The 21,030-nt window shown below is 30.2% G+C and overlaps 2 protein-coding genes across 8 annotated transcripts; one reads left to right on the top strand and one right to left on the bottom strand.

The window, feature by feature from the left end:
* The first annotated feature begins 841 nt into the window (after positions 1-841).
* LOC122517429 lies at positions 842-8,174 on the top strand. Of its 7 annotated transcripts, none has more exons than XM_043635813.1 (7): positions 842-1,164; positions 2,527-2,980; positions 4,616-4,895; positions 6,135-6,746; positions 6,896-7,137; positions 7,311-7,529; positions 7,691-8,174. In XM_043635813.1, the coding sequence occupies exons 2-7, from the start codon at positions 2,797-2,799 to the stop codon at positions 8,152-8,154; spliced, it is 2,001 nt and encodes a 666-aa protein (XP_043491748.1). In that variant the 5' UTR covers positions 842-1,164; positions 2,527-2,796; the 3' UTR covers positions 8,155-8,174. The 7 variants fall into 7 exon arrangements, with proteins under 7 accessions (XP_043491748.1, XP_043491744.1, XP_043491743.1 ...); XM_043635809.1 differs by lacking the exon at positions 842-1,164 and adding an exon at positions 1,198-1,617 and having other exon boundaries at positions 2,494-2,980; XM_043635808.1 differs by lacking the exon at positions 842-1,164 and adding an exon at positions 1,198-1,617.
* Positions 8,175-12,128: 3,954 nt separating this feature from the next.
* LOC122517438 lies at positions 12,129-17,390 on the bottom strand. The gene is made up of 12 exons (XM_043635825.1): positions 17,309-17,390; positions 16,753-17,071; positions 16,490-16,659; positions 16,190-16,407; positions 15,723-16,077; positions 15,443-15,649; positions 15,224-15,343; positions 14,912-15,145; positions 14,665-14,836; positions 14,394-14,593; positions 13,828-14,315; positions 12,129-13,006 (listed from the first exon to the last, which is right to left on the bottom strand). The coding sequence occupies exons 1-12, from the start codon at positions 17,325-17,327 to the stop codon at positions 12,326-12,328; spliced, it is 3,183 nt and encodes a 1,060-aa protein (XP_043491760.1). The 5' UTR covers positions 17,328-17,390; the 3' UTR covers positions 12,129-12,325.
* Between the last annotated feature and the right edge of the window lie 3,640 nt (positions 17,391-21,030).

Here is a 21,030-nt window from a genome sequence, read left to right on the forward strand (position 1 = left end):
ATGTAACATTTAACAACTCGTTGATAACGACCGTTTACTTATTCATAAAAAAGAAGAAGAAAAAAAAAAGAAGAATAAGAAGAAAACATTTGTGAATTATCCCGACACGCAATAAATTACTTTTGAAAATTATCTTCCAGACGTATTTAATACCGTCGTTTTGATACCGAAGTTAAAAAAAAACAAGAAAAGATATCTTTTCCTACTCCTCCCCCCACCCTTACCGAGAAATTTGTACGAATTTTTAAATCAAACATTTGCAAAAAGGTGACAACCTTGTTCGCGATAATTCAAAATACAATACGAAAAAGTTAAAAATAGAAAAATAACGGAGATAAAAAAAAGCAATTTTACCAAACGATTGCAGATCAAATTTCATTATCATCGAAAAAATTTCCTGCGATTAACGATACGACGAGACGATGATTAAAAAAAAGTAAATACGAAGAAAAATGGTGAGATAAAAAATACATCTCGAGAGGTACGAAAATAATAATAATAATAATAATAATAATGCACATGTGACTTTAAATCTAATGAAAACAATTGTAAATGAAATATCATTATCGTTATCGTTTAAAAAAAAAAAAAAACAACCCAGACGAAAAATTTCCTCTAACAATTAACGAGACGAAAAAACATTACGGTGAAAGGGAAAAAAAATTAAATAAACGAACAAACAAATTAACGAAAAAAAAGATGACGAAGAAAGAATACACGTTGATTGGTATTTATTGGTTGGAAACGGAACGAATGGAAGGAAATAAAAAAACATTAGGGTTGGTTGGGGATGATCGTGGTGGGCCATCATCCTCGCGAGTATCGACCAGCGCAGTATCGAAACAGCAACGTCGACGACTACGTCGACGACTACGACGACGACGACGACTACGACGACAACTTCTACGTCGGCTACCAACCAACCACGTCGAGTACGTCGACGTTCTCGCGCACATTTTATTCGTCAGTCTGCAACGGAACTTCGTCGTTGTGACTTCGAACCATTATTAATTGTTGTTATTGCTCGTTGACGTACCTTTTTGTTTAATCTTTCGTGGTGGTGTGGTGGTGGTTCGCATATAAAATATTTTTTCTTTATTTTATTTATTTTCTCTTTCCCCCACTTTTCACGCGATTTACCCTAATTCATTGATTTCATTCGAGGTACTCGTAATACTTTTATTTTATACTAAACCAATTTCTCTGTCTATCTCTGTGTATTGTTATATATACACATACATATATAAATATTAATATTAATTCATTTAATTGGAGAAGTGATGAAAACTATTAGTGAATGTTGTTCGATTGTAATAGGTCGAGTCAATTGTTAAATCATATCAAATGACGTATCAGTGATGGTGTTATTAATTTGATATCTTTTCAAAGAAAGTTAGTGTATGGTGGTGATATGGTGGTGGTGATGGTAATTACCGGTGACAGTCGACTACTTCGATGATTTGAGAAATTAATTAGATCATCTAGAGAAATCGATGTCACACGAGACACTTCCTTCATCTATCTAAATCGTCTCATTCTATTTCTATTTACTTTCATTCGACCTTTTAAAAGAATATATTTTCTTCATGTATAATCGAATCTAACGAATGTGGTGGGGTAAGTTGAGAACGTTTCTATACATATGTATATATATATATATATATATTCTTCTTTTTTTTTTATTATCATTGAATAAAAGCATATACGAGACATGATAATAATATTTTAATCGTTATAATGATAGATAATAATTATCTGAGTTATTCAAATATTAACGAAGAAAACGTAGAAATATATGAATGAATGAATTTCATTAAATGAATTATTTTCGTGAATAACTTTTGTAAGAGAATAATAATCAGTAAAGAAAATCATTCATACTTCATTTCAATACAGACTATACTGTTCCGTCCCGTGCATTTATGTAATCAATGCATAGCAATGTAACGCATGGCCACTTTAAGACGAGAGAGTGTAGACAACGTTTTAACCTTCATCGTTAAAAAGCCCTTATCGTAACGCGATTATCAAACTGTAACGATTCTTCTTACGTATTATTTGTTTTTTTTTTTGTTGTTTCTTCGTTAATACATTTGTTAATATTTATTATGATTTTATTTGAGCTTTTAAATTTAAACGTATCGTCGAGAAATATTTTATTTATACATTTTATTAGATTCAATACCGATTTTTCAACATATAGATGAACGTTAGAAACGAGATATCGAATTAGTTCAATTATTTTATATCGTAAAATTGCTATTTGTTTTTTTTTTTACAGTAGATATTAATGATTTCAGTCAATAGATTACAATTGAAAAATTGTACTAAATTGTATACAATAGATATGATTGATTCCAATTAGTATATTACAATGTAGAAAAATTCTATACAATGTTTGTCGTATTAAGAAAATATTTTCGATAAATTTGATGAGAAAAATATTAAAAAGAAGAAAATTATTTCTAATTCCGGAAATAATCATTCTCGAAGATGATCGTTCTTCAATGATTGGTTTGCCTTTAGAAGAAAGAAGATATGGAAGATACCAGGAAATTCAATATAATGAACGTTCATGGGAAAAATCGAGATTTGAAAAGAAAAAGGACAAGGTGGAACAAAGGGAATGTGGAATATTAAAGTTTAAAGGTTTGGAAATGCCGGTACCATCACCATCATCACCACCACCGGTAATTTCCAATTGGAAAAACGAGGCTGAGTTTGAGTCTGTCAGCCAAATTCGAAGGACGACATTTGATTGTTCATCGAAAGGGGAAGCGCGAATTTAACAACAATATGATGATGATGATGTTCAAGGCTAAATTGTCGCGCTTAGTCGAGTGCTTTTGTAGTAGACCCGGTATAGTTTTACTACTTCTTCCGTGTCTAGTACTTGTTACGTTATATCTCGTTTCCGAAGATAACATCGATTATACGAATTTTCAATATCCGTCCTACAAATTCTACAACGATACTAACGGTGAGTTACAATCGTCACGATTTAATAATAATCATCTTTAACGATATTTCTATTACATTTCACAATTTTTATATCAAATAATATAAATATGATATATATATATTATTAGAAATAAAAAAATAAATCAGGATCTTGATGTCATGAAAATTATGTTTGATCGAAATTTGAAATAAGTTACAATCGTCACGATTTAATAATAATCATCTTTAACGATCTTTCTATTACATTTCACAATTTTTATATCAAATAATATAAATATGATATATATATTATTAGAAATAAAAAAATAAATCAGGATCTTGATGTCATGAAAAATTATGTTTGATCGAAATTTGAAATAAGTTACAATCGTCACGATTTAATAATAATCATCTTTAACGATCTTTCTATTACATTTCACAATTTTTATATCAAATAATATAAATATGATATATATATATTATTAGAAATAAAAAAATAAATCAGGATCTTGATGTCATGAAAATTATGTTTGATCGAAATTTGAAATAAGTTACAATCGTCACGATTTAATAATAATCATCTTTAACGATATTTCTATACATTTCACAATTTTTATATCAAATAATATAAATATGATATATATATATATTAGAAATAAAAAATAAATCAGGATCTTGATGTCATGAAAATTATGTTGATCGAAATTTGAAATAAGTTACAATCGTCACGATTTAATAATAATCATCTTTAACGATCTTTCTATTACATTTCACAATTTTTATATCAAATAATATAAATATGATATATATATATTATTAGAAATAAAAAATAAATCAGGATCTTGATGTCATGAAAAATTATGTTTGATCGAAATTTGAAATAAGTTACAATCGTCATGATTTAATAATAATCATCTTTAACGATCTTTCTATTACATTTCACAATTTTTATATCAAATAATATAAATATGATATATATATATATTATTAGAAATAAAAAAATAAATCAGGATCTTGATGTCATGAAAATTATGTTTGATCGAAATTTGAAATAAGTTACAATCGTCACGATTTAATAATAATCATCTTAATAATCTTTCTATTACATTTCACAATTTTTATATCAAATAATATAAATATGATATATATATATATATATTAGAAATAAAAAAATAAATCAGGATCTTGATGTCATGAAAATTATGTTTGATCGAAATTTGAAATAAGTTACAATCGTCATGATTTAATAATAATCATCTTTAACGATATTTCTATTACATTTCACAATTTCTATATCAAATAATATAAATATGATATATATATATTATTAGAAATAAAAAATAAATCAGGATCTTGATGTCATGAAAATTATGTTTGATCGAAATTTGAAATAAGTTACAATCGTCACGATTTAATAATAATCATCTTTAACGATATTTCTATTACATTTCACAATTTTTATATCAATAATATAAATATGATATATATATTATTAGAAATAAAAAAATAAATCAGGATCTTGATGTCATGAAAAATTATGTTTGATCGAAATTTGAAATAAGACAAAAATATCCTCGATGAGATATTATTTTTGTATAAAAGAAGAAAAATAAAACTAGTAGAAATGAAAAGTGATTCGAAAATGATTAAAATAAAGAATAAACGGGATTTGCAGGTACGATGGACGGTTTCCTAGTGTGGAATCCAAAATGTCATATGTTATCGAAGGACGCCTTAGATCCGTCCATCGTAAAGTTCATTAAAAGGGAAAAGTTCGAGGCGTGTTTTAAGGAAAAATTATACACGCGAATATCGAAAGGTGCTAACGATACCGTGACCCTTATCCTAGATCCAAAAGTCATGGCTAATCATAAAAATATGAATTGTTGTTGGTCGCCGGTAATCAGACCGATCTTTGATAATCCGATAAAGCATAAATTCGATTCGATGATTACGTAAGTAATGTTTCTCCAATTAGATTCAACCGATATATATACATTTGATCGGGTAAATACATATGAGCCGTTTATTTTGAAAGTGGCCTAACTCCATTTAACCTTAAATTGAGATATTTAAAGGTTTGCGTTTCAATGCAATTCAAAATATACGTAAAGAATAACGATGAGTTATGTTGCTTAAGTGTATCTAAAGGTGTTCAATTTACAGTTCCTATTAAAATAATGGCAATTATTAAGTGAATAATATGCGTTTTCTTACCAACAATGGAGTTAGGCCACTTTCAAAATTAACAACCAGATTCGTTATCAAATTTGAAGGAACCGAAGTCCATTCAACATAATTTAAGATGCTTCAAATTGCGAAAAAACAATACTTATTTTATATTACATATCTTTATAACATTTTAAAAATATAAAATATGCGATTCGAAACATTTTTTACGAACATAAATTACAAAACAATTTTTATTTTTTTTCATTTTGTTTATATGAAAGGGATTTAAAGAAATCATGATGTTCCGGTGGTATATATCGTAATAAGTCAATTATGTCCTTGAATTTTGCGGTTGTAATTTGTCTTATATTTTTATACAGTGATGTCAATACAATATTTTCGAACTTTCTTGGTCTACCCCGACATGGTATTAAATTCAGGACTTTCAAATTTTCGTTCTCATTCATTGATGTCTTATAGAAAATCTTATTCATTTTTGACAAAACGCATCCAACATATTTTTAACCAGTTTATTGGTTCTCCGTTAGAATTCTTAACCCTTTAAAAATTGCGTCTTCTAATAATTTTGTTCATACAAAATCTTCTTGTCTGATTTCATGTACAATAAAGTTATTACCTTTCCGACACTTTTTGATAATATCGTAATAATCTCGGGTGACAAACGGTAAATTATTTTTTTTTAATGCCATTTCTACCACACCAAAATCTCTACTCCTAATGGAGTTAGGCCACTTTCAAAATAAACGGTTCAGTAATTCAACTAACTCTGAAAACTTATGTGTCCAGAATGACCGTATTTACTCGGAATATAAGAAATCTTAAATGCTTTATTGATAGATAATTTGAAGCTGTACATGTTACCGTAGGTAACCGGAAATAATTGACAAATGGAGTTAGGCCACTTTCAAAATAAACGACTCATATATACATATATACATATACATATACATATATATATATATACAGATAATTAATTTATTCGTACGTTCAATTCGAGGTAGAGTTAAACAATGCGAAAGTTTGAAAATGCAAGCAACGATACCGGACGACGTTGAAGTTGTATTGGTAACTTGTAAAACAAAAACGAAGAAGGGAAAAACGTTGACCAATTACGAAAACGTTCATGCCATTTTGAATCCACGTAAAGTAAATGATCGTTTGGATAACCTGACAACGAGTAACAACAACGTAACTTACGGTCCCACGAGAAAACTGAGTATTCTAGTTCTCGGTATCGATAGTGTAAGCCGATTGAATTTTCAAAGGAGCATGCCAAAGACGGAAAAGTATCTACGGGAGACAGGTTGGATCAATTTAAAGGGATACAACAAAATGGGGGACAATACTTTTCCAAACTTGATGGCTATTTTAACCGGTCAAAATCAAGAACAAGCTTTTACCAGATGTAAACCTTTCGAAGCATACAAACTCGATCGTTGTCCATTTCTTTGGTACAATTTTCGCAATGCAGGATACGTCACCGCATACGGCGAGGATGAAACCGCTTTGAACACGTTTAATTATTTAAAAGTAGGTTTCGTTCAACCACCTACGGATTATTATTTACGACCGTACATGTTGGCAAGCGAAAAACTTCTTAAATCGAAGAACAGGTATCTTCATTTTGATTATCACATTTTTCTTCTATGAAACATTTCAAGGATTTTATTATATATTCGATTAAATAATATATATAGATAGTAAATGTATGAACAATCAAAGATTTGTATAATTTCATACGATTTATATATTTTACGATTAGATTTAATCTGAAGTATTGCACCGGTCCCGAAACAAGTTTCGATAGGATATTTAATTATGCTATGGACTTTGCCGAAACTTTTGTCAACGTACCATACTTTGGATTTTTTTGGACCAATACTATAAGCCACGAGAACGTTAATGAATTATCATCGATGGATTCTCAGATATATCAAAGATTGAATACTCTTCAAAAGGAAGGTGTACTTAACGACACGATGATTGTTTTCTTGAGCGATCACGGTAAATCATTATTATAATTTCAATTAAATATTAAAATTAAATATTAAAATTAAATATTAAAATAAAAATAATTATAATTTAATCTAATCTAAATTAATGTTGAAAATAATAAAGAGAAAGATAGAAAGGAAGAGAGAAGAAAATGTGTTGTATTTTTTTTTGTGTGTGTTTAGGCATGCGTTGGGGTAGTCTCAGAGAAACGTTTGTTGGTTGGTACGAAGAAAGATTACCTTTCATCTATATATGGTTACCTGATTGGTTCCGTAACGAAAATCCTGACGCTTATCAGGCTTTAAAAATAAATGAAAATCGTTTGACATCACCTTTCGATCTTTACGAAACGTTCAGAGATATTTTGTTAACATCTGGCGGAGATGCCGATGCTTCTCCAGGTATATATTTTATATTCAATATATAATAATAATAATAATAATAATAATAATAATTAAAATGATTACAATTATTTATTAGGTAATAAATTGATTACATATATAAATACTATCGTTAAAATCAAAATCAAAGTATGTCATCATATTTATTTATTTCGGTTTAGGTTGTCCAAGCTGTTACAGTTTGTTCGAACCAGTACCAAGATCAAGATCTTGTCAGGATGCTGCAGTTGCACCACACTGGTGCGCCTGTACTGCATTCAGAACGGCTAGTCCCAATGATAAAATCGTTCTAGGTGGTGTCGACAGTTTTTTAAATCACATGGAAAATATCGTTAAGGATTACAAGGATAAGAATGGTAAAAGATTGTGCGCCAAATTTAAATTGAAAAAGATACATCGCGTAGATCAGATCATTAATTTCGAGGATAAGAATTCAATGAGCTTAGGATATTTCTGTATGATACAAGTTACACCGGGAAATGCTAAATTCGAGTTTACCGTACGATACAATAGCAACGGTAGTTATACCGTGTCCGATCACGAAGTGAGTAGAATTAATCTTTACGCTACTAGTGCCAAGTGTTTGAATCATGGTATGAAACAGTATTGTTATTGCGTTAAATAGTATTAAAAAAAAATCTTCTATTCCGTTATTTTATTAACAACTATCCTTGAAAATACTTCTACGTGCTCTGTGTTTTTCTCTTTTTTCTAGTTTTTTTTTTTCAAATTAGATCTCCAATGTTTACTAATTGTAAGCGTTTTAATAAACGTTAACGTAAAAGTTACGTAAAAGCTCAGGAAAACTTGCGGGGGAGGTCGTTAGAATATTATATTTTATTCATAATTATATCGTATAACAATTGGAGAGATGATTTATAATTTGATTAATTGAAAATTCATTATTATTTTCATTCATTTATTTATCATTTTTAATGATGAATATAATTATCATTTTTATCTTCTACAACGAAATATATATATTATAGAAAAGAAATATTTCAAGTTCGAATTGTACGATCAAATGGCATGATATATAATTTTATATTTCTTTCAAAAGTTAAAAACAAAGAGAGAGAGAGAGAGAGAGAGTATTCGAAGATAAATCGTAAAGGTATGATAAACGATAATCGTGTATTTAATTTTCGATTATTTTTCATAATCTTTCACTTTTCTAAATTTTAATACGAGAGGCCTACAAATGTAAATAATATTAATAGATTTTTCGTATACTCCAATGGCTATACGATAATAATAATAATAATAATAATAATAATTATAATAATAATAATAAGAACATGGCTTAATTGTATCTAGTATGAAATTCGAAATACTTTTCAAATGAAAAAGAAAAATCTTCAGGACCAATATCTCTTCGTCTAAAAGATGATTTTGTTTTTAATTAAATAAGAAATATATGGCTACGATGATAATTAAATTATTATATATAAAATGCACATATCATAATAATAATTAAATTATCTTGAAATCGATCGAGAAAATTTATTTCAAAGTGTCTTTGTTATATTTGTTTCTTTTCTTTTTCTTTCTTTTTCTTTGTTTTTTGTTTTTTTAATTAATTAATAAAATATAATAAATAATAATACTTTTGCGATAGGATGATAATGTCAAACGGTATCGTTATTGATATTAGAGATACGATAAAACTCGTTTTTGATAAATCGATTCGAATGATTAATAATTTAATTAAAAAGAAGAAACAATTCCCTTTGTATCTCGAGTGAGAGTGAGAGAGAGAGAGATATGCTATCTCTTGATAACAAACCTTCATAATACGAAAATGTGTTTGCAGTGTCTGTATATATGAGAATGTGCTAATGTGTGCTAAGTGTGTGGACGTTTGATGAAAGTTTTATAGGTCAGGCAATTTCCATTTGAAAAGTATCAAACTTTTGTATATGATTCTACATATCACGTCTCGTATATCTGTGCTGAGCTGTGATTAAAAAACATCTACTATATATATATATATATATATATAAAAGTGCCAAGTTCATCTAAAGAATTAATATTAAAAAACGTTCGTTTGTTAAACGAATTAACACTTTTATCGATTAATTGTAAGAATGATAGAATTCGATGATGGTATTATTATTATTATTATTTTATATTTATAATTATTATATATATTGATACATTTTTAATTATCTTTTTTTTTATTTATTATTTTTATTATTTCTTCAAAAACGAACTTTAAAGTTAGCAAAATAAATCCGAAGAACCGTTTTATTAGTGTTTTTTTTTTTTTATCGATAAATCATAAATAATAAGTACGAGCGTGAATAAATAAATTATGATACGAGAGTTCTTTTTTTTTTTTTCCTACTTTAGAAATGATCAATATATTATATACATAATATACATATATATATCTATATATACATGTAAGTAGATAAATTATAGATATACATACATGTATAGAAATTGTACATAACGAAGGATTTATTACGTCCACATAAGAAGGGTGGGGGGGGAAAAGAAATAGTATTTTACATATACTAGGACGAATGAAATAATTATGCATATCGTTTACATCGTTATATTATATTATCATGTATATATTTAAATATGTATATATATATACACACACACATATACATTGTATATATATTATATACACGCACACACATATATATATATATATATATATATATATTTTATTACAATCTATAAGTAAGCTTTTGAAACATTTGGCCTGGATGAGCATGTAATGTAAAAAAAAATATAAAAAAAAACAATTTTAAACGTTAAAATCTCATAGTAATTGCGATAAGTATGGCTCATAAAAAAAAAAAAAATGCAAATAACTTTTGAATTGTTATTTATTATTATTATTGTACGTGCCTAAAAAAAAAAAAAAAAAAAAAAAACTAACACGAAATGAAAGAATGTTTATTATAAATCAAGTGTATTTGACTTATGTTAGTCGGGAATTCCCGTTGATAAAATTTCGTTGGAATAATGTAGCGATCAAAATTTTTAGAGATAAATTTTCAACGTGTTGTTAATTCGACGTCAAATTTAATGGAAAACAACACACAGAGAGAGTTGCACTCAAACAATTTATATTACTCTTTGAAGCACGGCCATAATTAAAAAGTACTTTTTCTTTTTTTTTATTAAAAATACGTAAATAAGGTAAAAGCCCCCTCGGTTGGCCAGGCCCCCTCTATTGGCCACTTTATGCCACAACAGTGATTATAAATTATATGCTGATGTGCACATGGTGACAGTTTTTAAAAAAAGAAATTCTAATTTTAAAATATCATTGAAAGTAATTCGGATTATTTTAAAAATATATTTAAAAACGAAAAAAAATAAAGTTGTGCAAGACTTCTGTTTTTGGATGGTTTCTTGTTAAGTAAGGTAAGGATACTGTGATTTTTATTAACCTATATATTTCATTTTTGACAATAGCAACCAAAATATTTTTTTTTTCTGCAATTAACATAGCTTAAAATTATTATAGAAATTGAAAATTAAGTGATTTTTAATTATTCTCCATTAAAAATATGGTGGCCAAGCATGGAGACAGTATTATTGCCTCTGTTTTTATCATTAGCCTACTTATGGCTATTCGCTTTGAGGTTATATATATTTGTACATAAAGTATTCAACTAGTTTTCTTAATACTAATGAGTAATTAATTTCTTTCTACACGAGTTTTGAATTATTCAATTTTGATTTATTTAATAAATTAGTTATTAATTAATTATTTATTTTAAATAGGAAACATGGCCAAATGAGGGGACATGCGTGGCCAAAAGAGGGAGAAAGTTGGCTAAAAATAGGGACATTGCAAATCTATGTTTTTTTTAATTTATTATTAAAATATTTATGAATAATTTGTCTTTTCTTTATTTTTATTCAAAGCTGAAAGCTCAAGCTTACAGGTTAAACCATTAGTTTAGGTGTAAGTTATTTTATTGAATGAATATAATTTTTCTAAAAAAGAAAACGGCTTAACTGGCCAACCGAGGGGGCTTTTACCTTATATCGTATATTTTCATATTTAAAATGAAAATAAATCTCGAAATGATTATATCTACGTATCGCACCTTATTATTTCAAATATTTAAACTAACTCTTTGAAGTTTTATAATTTTCCTTTTTAATGGATTTTTTTATATAACGCAAATTCTCTAATAATTAAAATAAATTGACTTTGTTAAATATCATAAGAATAGTATTTTTTGGTATTCTTTTATTCTTTTATTCTTTTTTCCTTTTTTTTTCTCATTCATGAAAATTTCATGCTTCGAAGAAAGATTTGAGTAAATTTGATTAAACATATTTTACAAAGATTTGCGTATACTAATGATAAAAAGAGAGAGGTGGATGCCTAGAAATATAATAAATAAATGAGAAAAATTGTGTGGAGAAAAAAAAGATCGAATAATAATATCATTATTGAAAGATTAATTCGACGTTTATTATTCTCTTTATTTCCACCGATGTTCATATTTATCAGAAACCTCGAAAAAAACTCGAAAAAGTATATAGATTATAATCGATTGAACAAAATAATTAATATACTTGGATTTTTTTCGATTTAAAACAAAATATACTTTCCTTGGATGATATTAAAAATTTATGAGCACCATAAATATTTTTATTTCCACCATAAATCTTGTATATCGTCGATAAAACGTTGAATTAAAATGAATTACAATAAAGAGACAAAGAAAGAAAAAAAGAAAAAAAGAAATCGAGAGAGAGAGAGAGAAAAAAGGTTTTTTCTTGAACATTTTCCGAAATAATTTTTCTAGGAAAGATCAATTGAACAAAGTATCATCGTTGGAACGCCATATACGAGTACGAGTACGAGTTCGTATCGTTCCATCAGCTGATCTAGAAATGCCATTTAGACGTCTAGCAGAATGTTCGGGTGTAGCAAAAAGCATAACAGCAATGGTCGATTGTCTGCGTGGTGGTTGATTGGACGACGTATTTCTACGAGCGAGGTAAGAATCCAAAACTTTGATACTCTCGTAGAAATTGTCCAAATCGCAGCTTGAATATCTTCTAACGCGTTTACGTTGAAGATTGATGATCTTAGGTGTACTGATAGGTGTATTAGCCATAGTACTCGGATTTGTAGCCCCGATAACGCTCGCCGCTTCTGAGACGAATTGAAACTCGTCGTGAAGTTTCTCGCAACTGTTGCAGACACTGATGGTTGATATCTTAGTTGCGTAACTGTCACGCGAACAGACGGATACTTTCCTAAAGGATCTTCCTAATGTACCGTAAGGAGTAGAAGCTGCCGTGGATATAGCAGTCGAATTTACGTTGCCAATGGAGGATGATCTGCTATGCCTCGAACAACTGCTACCTAGAAGTCTGATAATAGCATTTTTTTTCGGTGACGAAGATTCCTCTTCTTCTCCACTTTCTCCATTTGTTTGTTTCCTTTCCGATTCAACCCTAGCAGCTTCCTCGAAATCTTCTTCGTTCTGAAATAAACATTCGTCACATTTCTGGGGTAAGATCGAATGAAAGGATATATTTATATGTTTTATCAAAAAAATTCGTGCGTGTACCTTATGTACGCACGTAAGAAGTTATACTTCTTTGCCGTACCAAAACGAACATAACCTCGATAACCTCAAAAATAACTTCAAAAAGAACTTCAAAGAAAAAAAATAACTTAAAAAAAAAAGCAACAACAAACACACAACTCGTATATTATATTATATAAAGAACATTAAATATTAATAGTAATTAATGTTTTTTATATATTATAAAAATATAAAATATATATTATAAATATATAATATATATTATAAAAATATGTTTTTTATATATTATAAAAAATTTATAAATTATACATTACGATACTTCGTCGTCTTTTCAAATAGAAAAAGAACTGGTGTGTGTACTTATGTACGCACGTAAGAAGTTATACTTCTTTGCCGTACCAAAACGAATATAACCTCTATAACCTCAAAAATAACTTCCAAAAAATAACTTTAAAAAAAAATAATAATTATTATATATACATTTATAAGAAAAAATAAAAAAAAAGAAAAAGAAAATATCAAAATATAGATATCAGTCCACACACTAAATATAAGAGAGATATATCGAATTACTTCACGCGTCAACAGCCATGATGGCGCTGACCCGCTTGAGAAAAAAAGGGGAAGAAGAAAAGAAGACAACTTCATGGTGTCGTTTTTCCAGACGCTCGGAACCAAAATCAACTCCCCATTACATTTTCCCAAACGCGCTAAAAGAAGTATAACTTCAAAAACAAAAAACAAATCAAATTCACCATAGTAACTTCGTTTACTTGTGGGTTCTGATTGATCGTCGTTGACTCGTCGATTAAAACTATTTGATTGTTGGCACATCCACAGGCACCCTCGCAAGAACACCCATCTGTACTTCCATTCTGCGAATTACCGGTTACGTCCTTCACCCGATGACGTTCCTCGTCTTCTTCTTCTTCTTCTTCTTCCTGGCCTACGTCTTCTTCTCTGATTACCTGGGATGATTCTCCTTTGATGTCGCTCGATGCACTCTGAGAGTTGTTCGGCTGTGAAGCAGAGCAGTCGATCGTGCAGCTCGAACAGGAGGCAATGTAGTCCTGGAGATACGCACCAAGGACTTCAGCGTCGATCGATGAACACGAAGAATCTTTCATTTGTCTTAATTTGTCGTCGTTCTGTTGTTGCTGGGATCGAGAAAATTCGCAACTTGTTCTTAACCAGGCTCGACGCGCCCGACATTTTCGTATTCCTACACTGTCATTGATTTCAGCTAAATCATAAGTTCATTATTTCATTATTTCATTATTTTGGATAGGTCAATTTGAATGAAGGTAACTCGGAAACTTACCAGATCCCGAAGAAGACGAAGGTATATCCGAAATATGAAGACTTCTACCAATCGATCCCGGAGGAGTAACGTATGGTGGTGGCGGACTTTCGGGAACTCTTGGATTCCTCGCAGTTGAAGAAGTTGTCGGAGTTGTTTGACTACCGCGACTGGTACTGGCACCCTCTAGACACATCGACGATTGTGCCTCTTGCTCGTGTCTCCAATATAAACGTAATAGGTCAAACATTAAACGAATTATAAACGAATTTTATTAGAACTAACAACTCACGAGCATCTACTCGGTGAATTTCGATTTCTCGACTCCCGACTGAAACTTCTTCTCTTCTTTCGTCCAACACCGTCGGATTCTAAGCTCAGTTTGACAACTTCGTCGTATCCGGGTGGTGCTTCGTAAACCGGTGGATCATCCGTCACTGAGATTTCATCTATCCTCGCACCGTCTGTAATGTCAAAGACTGATCGAATTAACATTAATGATTATCTGTATTGTCATGGATTATAAATCGAATATTTACCCAAAAGTTCACTGATCGTCTGTAAACGCGATTGTAATTCTCTTTGTTGTCTGGCTCTGGCACCCATTCTGTACAACAATATGATAAGGGCAGATATCAAAACTATCAAGCCAAGACTACTGGCAACGAAAACCAACGTGGCCGTCTTTAAATCGGGATAACGATCTATCTTCGGGAAATAATAATTCGCTTTATTTGTATGCCATTTTCTATCCCTAGGCTCGACGTCCCAATCTGTTCGTTCAAAATTCAATTACAATTTGAGAATATAACGATTCATTTAGATGTTGTAATAATCGGATTTAACGTTACCTCTGAAACACGTAGCTGGCTCGTCACTGTTGTCTCCGCAATGATCAAATCCGTCACAATTAAGTTGGCTCGGTATGCATCTGTGATTTTGACACAGAAAGTCGGAGCCCGTGAAACAGTCTACTCGTCGTCGTCAACAAATTCATCAATATTTAGATCTTTTTATTAATTTTTCTTTATTTTTCTGTCAATATATCGAATAAATCGAAATAAACGTACCCATATAACTAAAAGCAGTGTAGGCTATAGCCAGATGCGATGTTGGACCAAAAGTACCCCGAAGACTAACGTGAAATCCACTTGTAACGGGTGCAATGTGTTCTCTGTGTCTGGGTGGTTGTAATTGACTCACGGGATGTCTTAAAATTTCCAAAGGTAAGAGTGCCGATGTGGGACCTTGCTTTATAGTCAATTCCGTATTACCAGCTGCAAAGTGATTTATCCTATTTAATATATTATTAAATACAAATGAAATGAAATATGAATTAATTGATCTTACCCATGTCAGCGAATGCGACAACTTTCAAATACATATGCGTTTTCATGTGTAGAAAATTTTTCGGTGGTCTGATCAACCAAACGCAATCGTAAGTTTTAACACCTTGTCCTACCATGTCCATCATGGTAATCGCACCGCCCAAATTTTCCACGTATCCTCCGCAATCCGTGATTGGTTGAATCGATTTGTCGTAAAGATGGCCGATAACGAACGAATAAAATGCTTTGTATCCCAGACCGGTACCACCATTAGCGTAAAATCTAATCAGAAGGGAAGGACCGGAACTCACTATCACCGGTGGACGAAATCTTGCACCACTACTGACGTCGAGTCGTTGACCATTCCAATCATAAAACTGCGAACATATGAAATAGACAAAAAAAATTTATCGAATGTTACAATAGAACAAACTTTTTTATATATTCGTATAATTATTATTATTATTATTATATAATATAAATACGTACCTCCATGATAGAAACTGTAGCTAATTGGAAATCACTGAACAATATTCTGATCCGACAGGACGGAGCTTCGGATGGACACGTTATTATGTATTCCAAACCTAAGTCTCGTGGATATCGTGCTGGAAAAAACGGAGACGTTAGAATACCTCCGCCTGTACTATTCAGACCTTTCGTAACAGCCGTCACCATTTCTGTTCCTTTAAGATGTAATCTGTTTCCTAACAAAATATTTCTAATTTTGATAAATATATAAATATATTTGTTGATAATAGGACGAAGTATTTTCAATTGAGTACTCACTTTCGGCCGTATATTCGAGTGTAAAAGCGTGCTTATGCGATTGACTGTAAAGCAAAGTGATGGATAATGTTCTGGTACTTGATCTATACATAATAGGAGAATATAAGCCGCAATAAGGTGTACCGGAAACATCTTCGTACGGTGGCTCAGAAATCCAAACGTAATCACACCTTGAAATCATTCGTCAATTTTAAATACAATTGTTTATCGTTATATATGTATATAAAAGAAAGAAGAAAATGTTGAACAAATAATCTTATTACCTGCATGGATTATCCATCATAACGCCACCATCACCGCAATGATGGGATAATGCAAGATTCTTGAAGGTAACAATTATAACGCACGAAGGACAGGTTACTAATTCGAGACTGCATTGATCGTGCGAACTATTTGTCGCATAAATTCTAGATGATTGTTGTCTAGGTGAATTTTTGATGAAGGATATATTTTTAGCATAAAGTATACCCTTTTCGCCTAATTCCAGGTATAAGCGTCTGCCATTGTGTGTTCCACAAATATCCTCATTTCTCACAACGTTACCATAAATTACGGTGAAACAGCACAATACGATAATCGTCACTTGAATTCGAAAAAATTAATTAACATAAAAGAAAAGAAAACAAAAGAAAAAAGAAAATTAATTGTAAAGAGAACGATCGATAAAATTGTTTCTCCCAATATCTTTCTATTTCGAATTTACCGTGCGTCTTTTTGTTTTTGCGCGCGCGCGCGTTTAACCCTTTTTCAAAATTCACACGACAGTATAATACTTGTCGAAAACTTAATGAATTATAATAATATAAATCATTTACTTACCATACCGAACTTGAAACATATTCGTCCAACGGAAAGAAACGTTCTGTTCAGCAAGAAACCCGACATGATTGCATATAATTTCGTTAGCTCAACTCAAGTCTGTTACGTACTGTCCTATTAGGGTATAAGGCATTTTTACGGCATCATCTGCGCGACTAACATACTCTTCTCTCCCTTAATTTCAATCTTAAGTCTAACATAATGGTATTATTCTAAGTAAGAAGTTGGATATTAGATAACTATATGTGAAAGTAAAAAAGAAAAAAAAAATATGTATTACATACTTAAACTTTAACATTTGGCTTAAATATGAATGACTATGAAGACGATTATTTAATTCAAACGGTGAACAAGTAAGCTATTCGAGTGAGCCACTATAGTGGCCATCGACCTGGAAAAAATAATCGCAAAAGCCACTTTAGTGGCAGGCCCGCTAAGGGCGATATCGGTAATTGCAGTGCTCTACCTTTATCTTTTCGAGCGTCGGTAACTGCCACTGTCGGTAACTACCACTGTCGGTAACTACCACTGTCGGTAATTTTCCTATTTTTTAAACATCGACCGTTTTTAATGAGAGTTTGTAGTTTTATAATATTGACTGTCAGGAACCTAAATACAAAATATTACCGGCGTAGAGTAAAAAAATTTTTAAGTCAACTATTACCGACAGTGGTAGTTACCGACACTGTCGGTAAATTTTAAAACATTGTCCGTTTTTAATGAGAGTTTGTAGTTTTATAATATTGACCGTCAGGAACCTAAATACAAAATATTACCGGCGTAGAGTAAAAAAATTTTTAAGTCGACTATTACCGACAGTGGTAGTTACCGACAGTGGCAGTTACCGACGGTCGATGGATAAAGATAGAGCACTGCAATTACCGATATCGCCCTTAGCGGGCCTGCCACTAAAGTGGCTTTTGCGATTATTTTTTCCAGGTCGTTGGGCCACTATAGTGGCTCACTCAAGTAGCTTACTTACTCACTGTTTAAATTAAATAATCGTCTTCATAGTCATTCATATTTGAGTGAAATGTTAAAGTTTAAGTATGTAAAATATATTTTTAAGAAAAATTATAATTTAATAATTAAGGAATCTTTACGCAAAACATGCGAACTTTCTTTATATACAACTGATAATTTTAAATCATTTAGATAGTAAAGAACTGCTTTTATATACAGTAACTGGTTAATAATAGACTTTGCACATTAACTTCTATTACATTTAATTAATTGGATTGGTATTTTATTAATTGGATGTATTATTCCCCTTATATACATGCGCAACGTTCGAAGAAAGTCATATAAATAACATTTAATAAAAGTACTTTCATAGAGGAGAACGTCTCATTTCAACGGTGGATTTCGAAGAGTACAGTGCATAGATCATATATTCCTTTTTAACAACAATAGACATTTTTATCGATTAATTAACAATTATTTTAATATTCTAATACACTCTACTTATATTTCAGATTATTTAGACACATATATGTACTAGTATAAGTATTACATACATTTTAACATATTTTTGAATATTAATCAATTTTAATTTAATATTCTTTTCGATGACAATTTCCCCCACTAAAGTCACCACTGCACAGGATCGTTTAAAAAAATGTACATTAGTTTAAACAATTGCATAAAAAATAAAAGAATACTAAAATGAGAACGTTATAATCTTAAATTTAATTGTTTAGGTGAATTATTCTCTTTTTACACATGCGCAACGATCGGAAAGTCATATAAACAACTTTCAATAAAAGTAATTTACATAGAGGACAGAGGCCCAGTCTGAAGGGGAATTTCGAAGAGGACGGAGCTCCGAACATATATTACGAACTTTTTAACAACAATAGACACTTCTATCGATTAATTAACAATTATTTTAATATTTTAATACACTCTCTTTATATTTTAGTTTGTTTTAACACACACATATGTGTGTGTTAAATATATATGTGTGGGATATATATGTGTGTGTTAACACATATATATATATATCGGTTGAAATATTACATTACCTATTAACATATTTTAAATAGAAAATAATTTGAATATGAATTTATTTTTATAATTTTAGATGATTTAGTCTTCAGCTTTGTTGCGTTCTTAGATTGTAACATAATTATAAACTTCTCCAATTACTTAGATTGTTTTTCAATCATTGCTACTGGCTAAATAAAATTTAATATTAAGTGATTATTAAAATTTTATTATTTTTTTAGAAGCAATTCAATGGGTAGCGGGTGTATTTCTTCTTCGCAAAGGGCGCCATTTTCTAAGAAGGAATCTACTTCAGGGATGCGACCCTGCCCACGCGAGCCTTGACTCTATCTTACCTCCAAAGATAGAATCATGTCCTTACCTAAAATTCCATGCACACCAAGCGATCCTTTTTATTATTTTATTGGCAGGATGGATTATGGAAATGGTGGTATGACAATTATTTTTATAGGTACCATAGAACATCATAAAATTATATGCGTTTATTTTTATTGTATTATATTTTAGGTAGATTGCAATATTATTCAATTGAAAATATTCATAATTTGTAATCTCTGTATGCGTATATATTGCAATTATTATATTCTGTATTATTATATACTGATATATATATTATTTGTTACTTAATTATAATATTAAACAATTCAAATGCATTCCTAATTTTATGTTTGTTTAAGGAAAATCATTGTTAATGCACTTTCGTGTTCTTACAGGTACCATGCATCAGTCCAAATTTTTACAGATACCATGGATCATTCATTGAATCTTTGCAAATCTAAAATAATCTTTTCTTTTTCTTTTTCAGGTCCATTTCTAGGCCCACTTTTCTTTTTTTTCCATACCCGTTTGTTTTTTTTGTTGCAGGTTCAATAGATTGAGAACCAGAGAAGGACCAGAGGACCAGACGACGACATAAAGAGGTCCCAAAAAGAGGTCCCAAAAAGAGGACTTATTTAGAATAAAGTATAGTATAATAATAAATGCATAATTAAATGTATAATTTTAATCTATTTATTCTTCTCTCCTTAGTATCGCATGCCTGTGATATTTATTTTTACTGTATTTTTAATGTATTTTATTTGTTCATAGATTCCATGTTTTTTTCATACTATTCACGTTTCACTCCTCGTTTATCATTTTTTTATTTGGTATTCCAACTTTTCTCTTCATTTTCTTTTTCTCTTAGGATGGGGCCTAAGAGTGGGGCTCATTAAAAAACGTTCTCGGACCTTTCATTTTCTATGGTTTCAATTTAATTCGGATGGGGACATCTTCAGGATGCACATCCCGGGTCTTCAGAAGCGGTTACCTCCTCGTGGTTAGACCTGGGCAATGGTATTTTACTTTCAATATAATGTTTAACATATTTTATATGTTAAACATTCCATTGCAAGTAAAATCTAGCCAAAGACCGCTTACCATAAACGTTATAATGGCAATTAGTTTCTTTTAAATCCCTAATTAATATCATATCCTTATTCCTTTCCTTAATTCCTTCTATCCATTCAATATACAGAAACTAATTACTTTATAATGTTTTTTAATAACTTTTATGTATTTACAGATACCAGGGTGTAGTCCAAAATTGTTGAAATTAAATTTGCGGATGTATAAAAGAGATTGCATTGGATTCATTCATTTCATTTTTACAGTGCTAGAATAATATTTTTTTTCACAGGTTTCTTTTTTAAATTATAGCTGCAATGGACAGATAA

Source organism: Polistes fuscatus, unplaced genomic scaffold (assembly GCF_010416935.1).
Source record: "Polistes fuscatus isolate 324 unplaced genomic scaffold, CU_Pfus_HIC Scaffold20, whole genome shotgun sequence".
Lineage (NCBI taxonomy): Eukaryota > Metazoa > Arthropoda > Insecta > Hymenoptera > Vespidae > Polistes > Polistes fuscatus.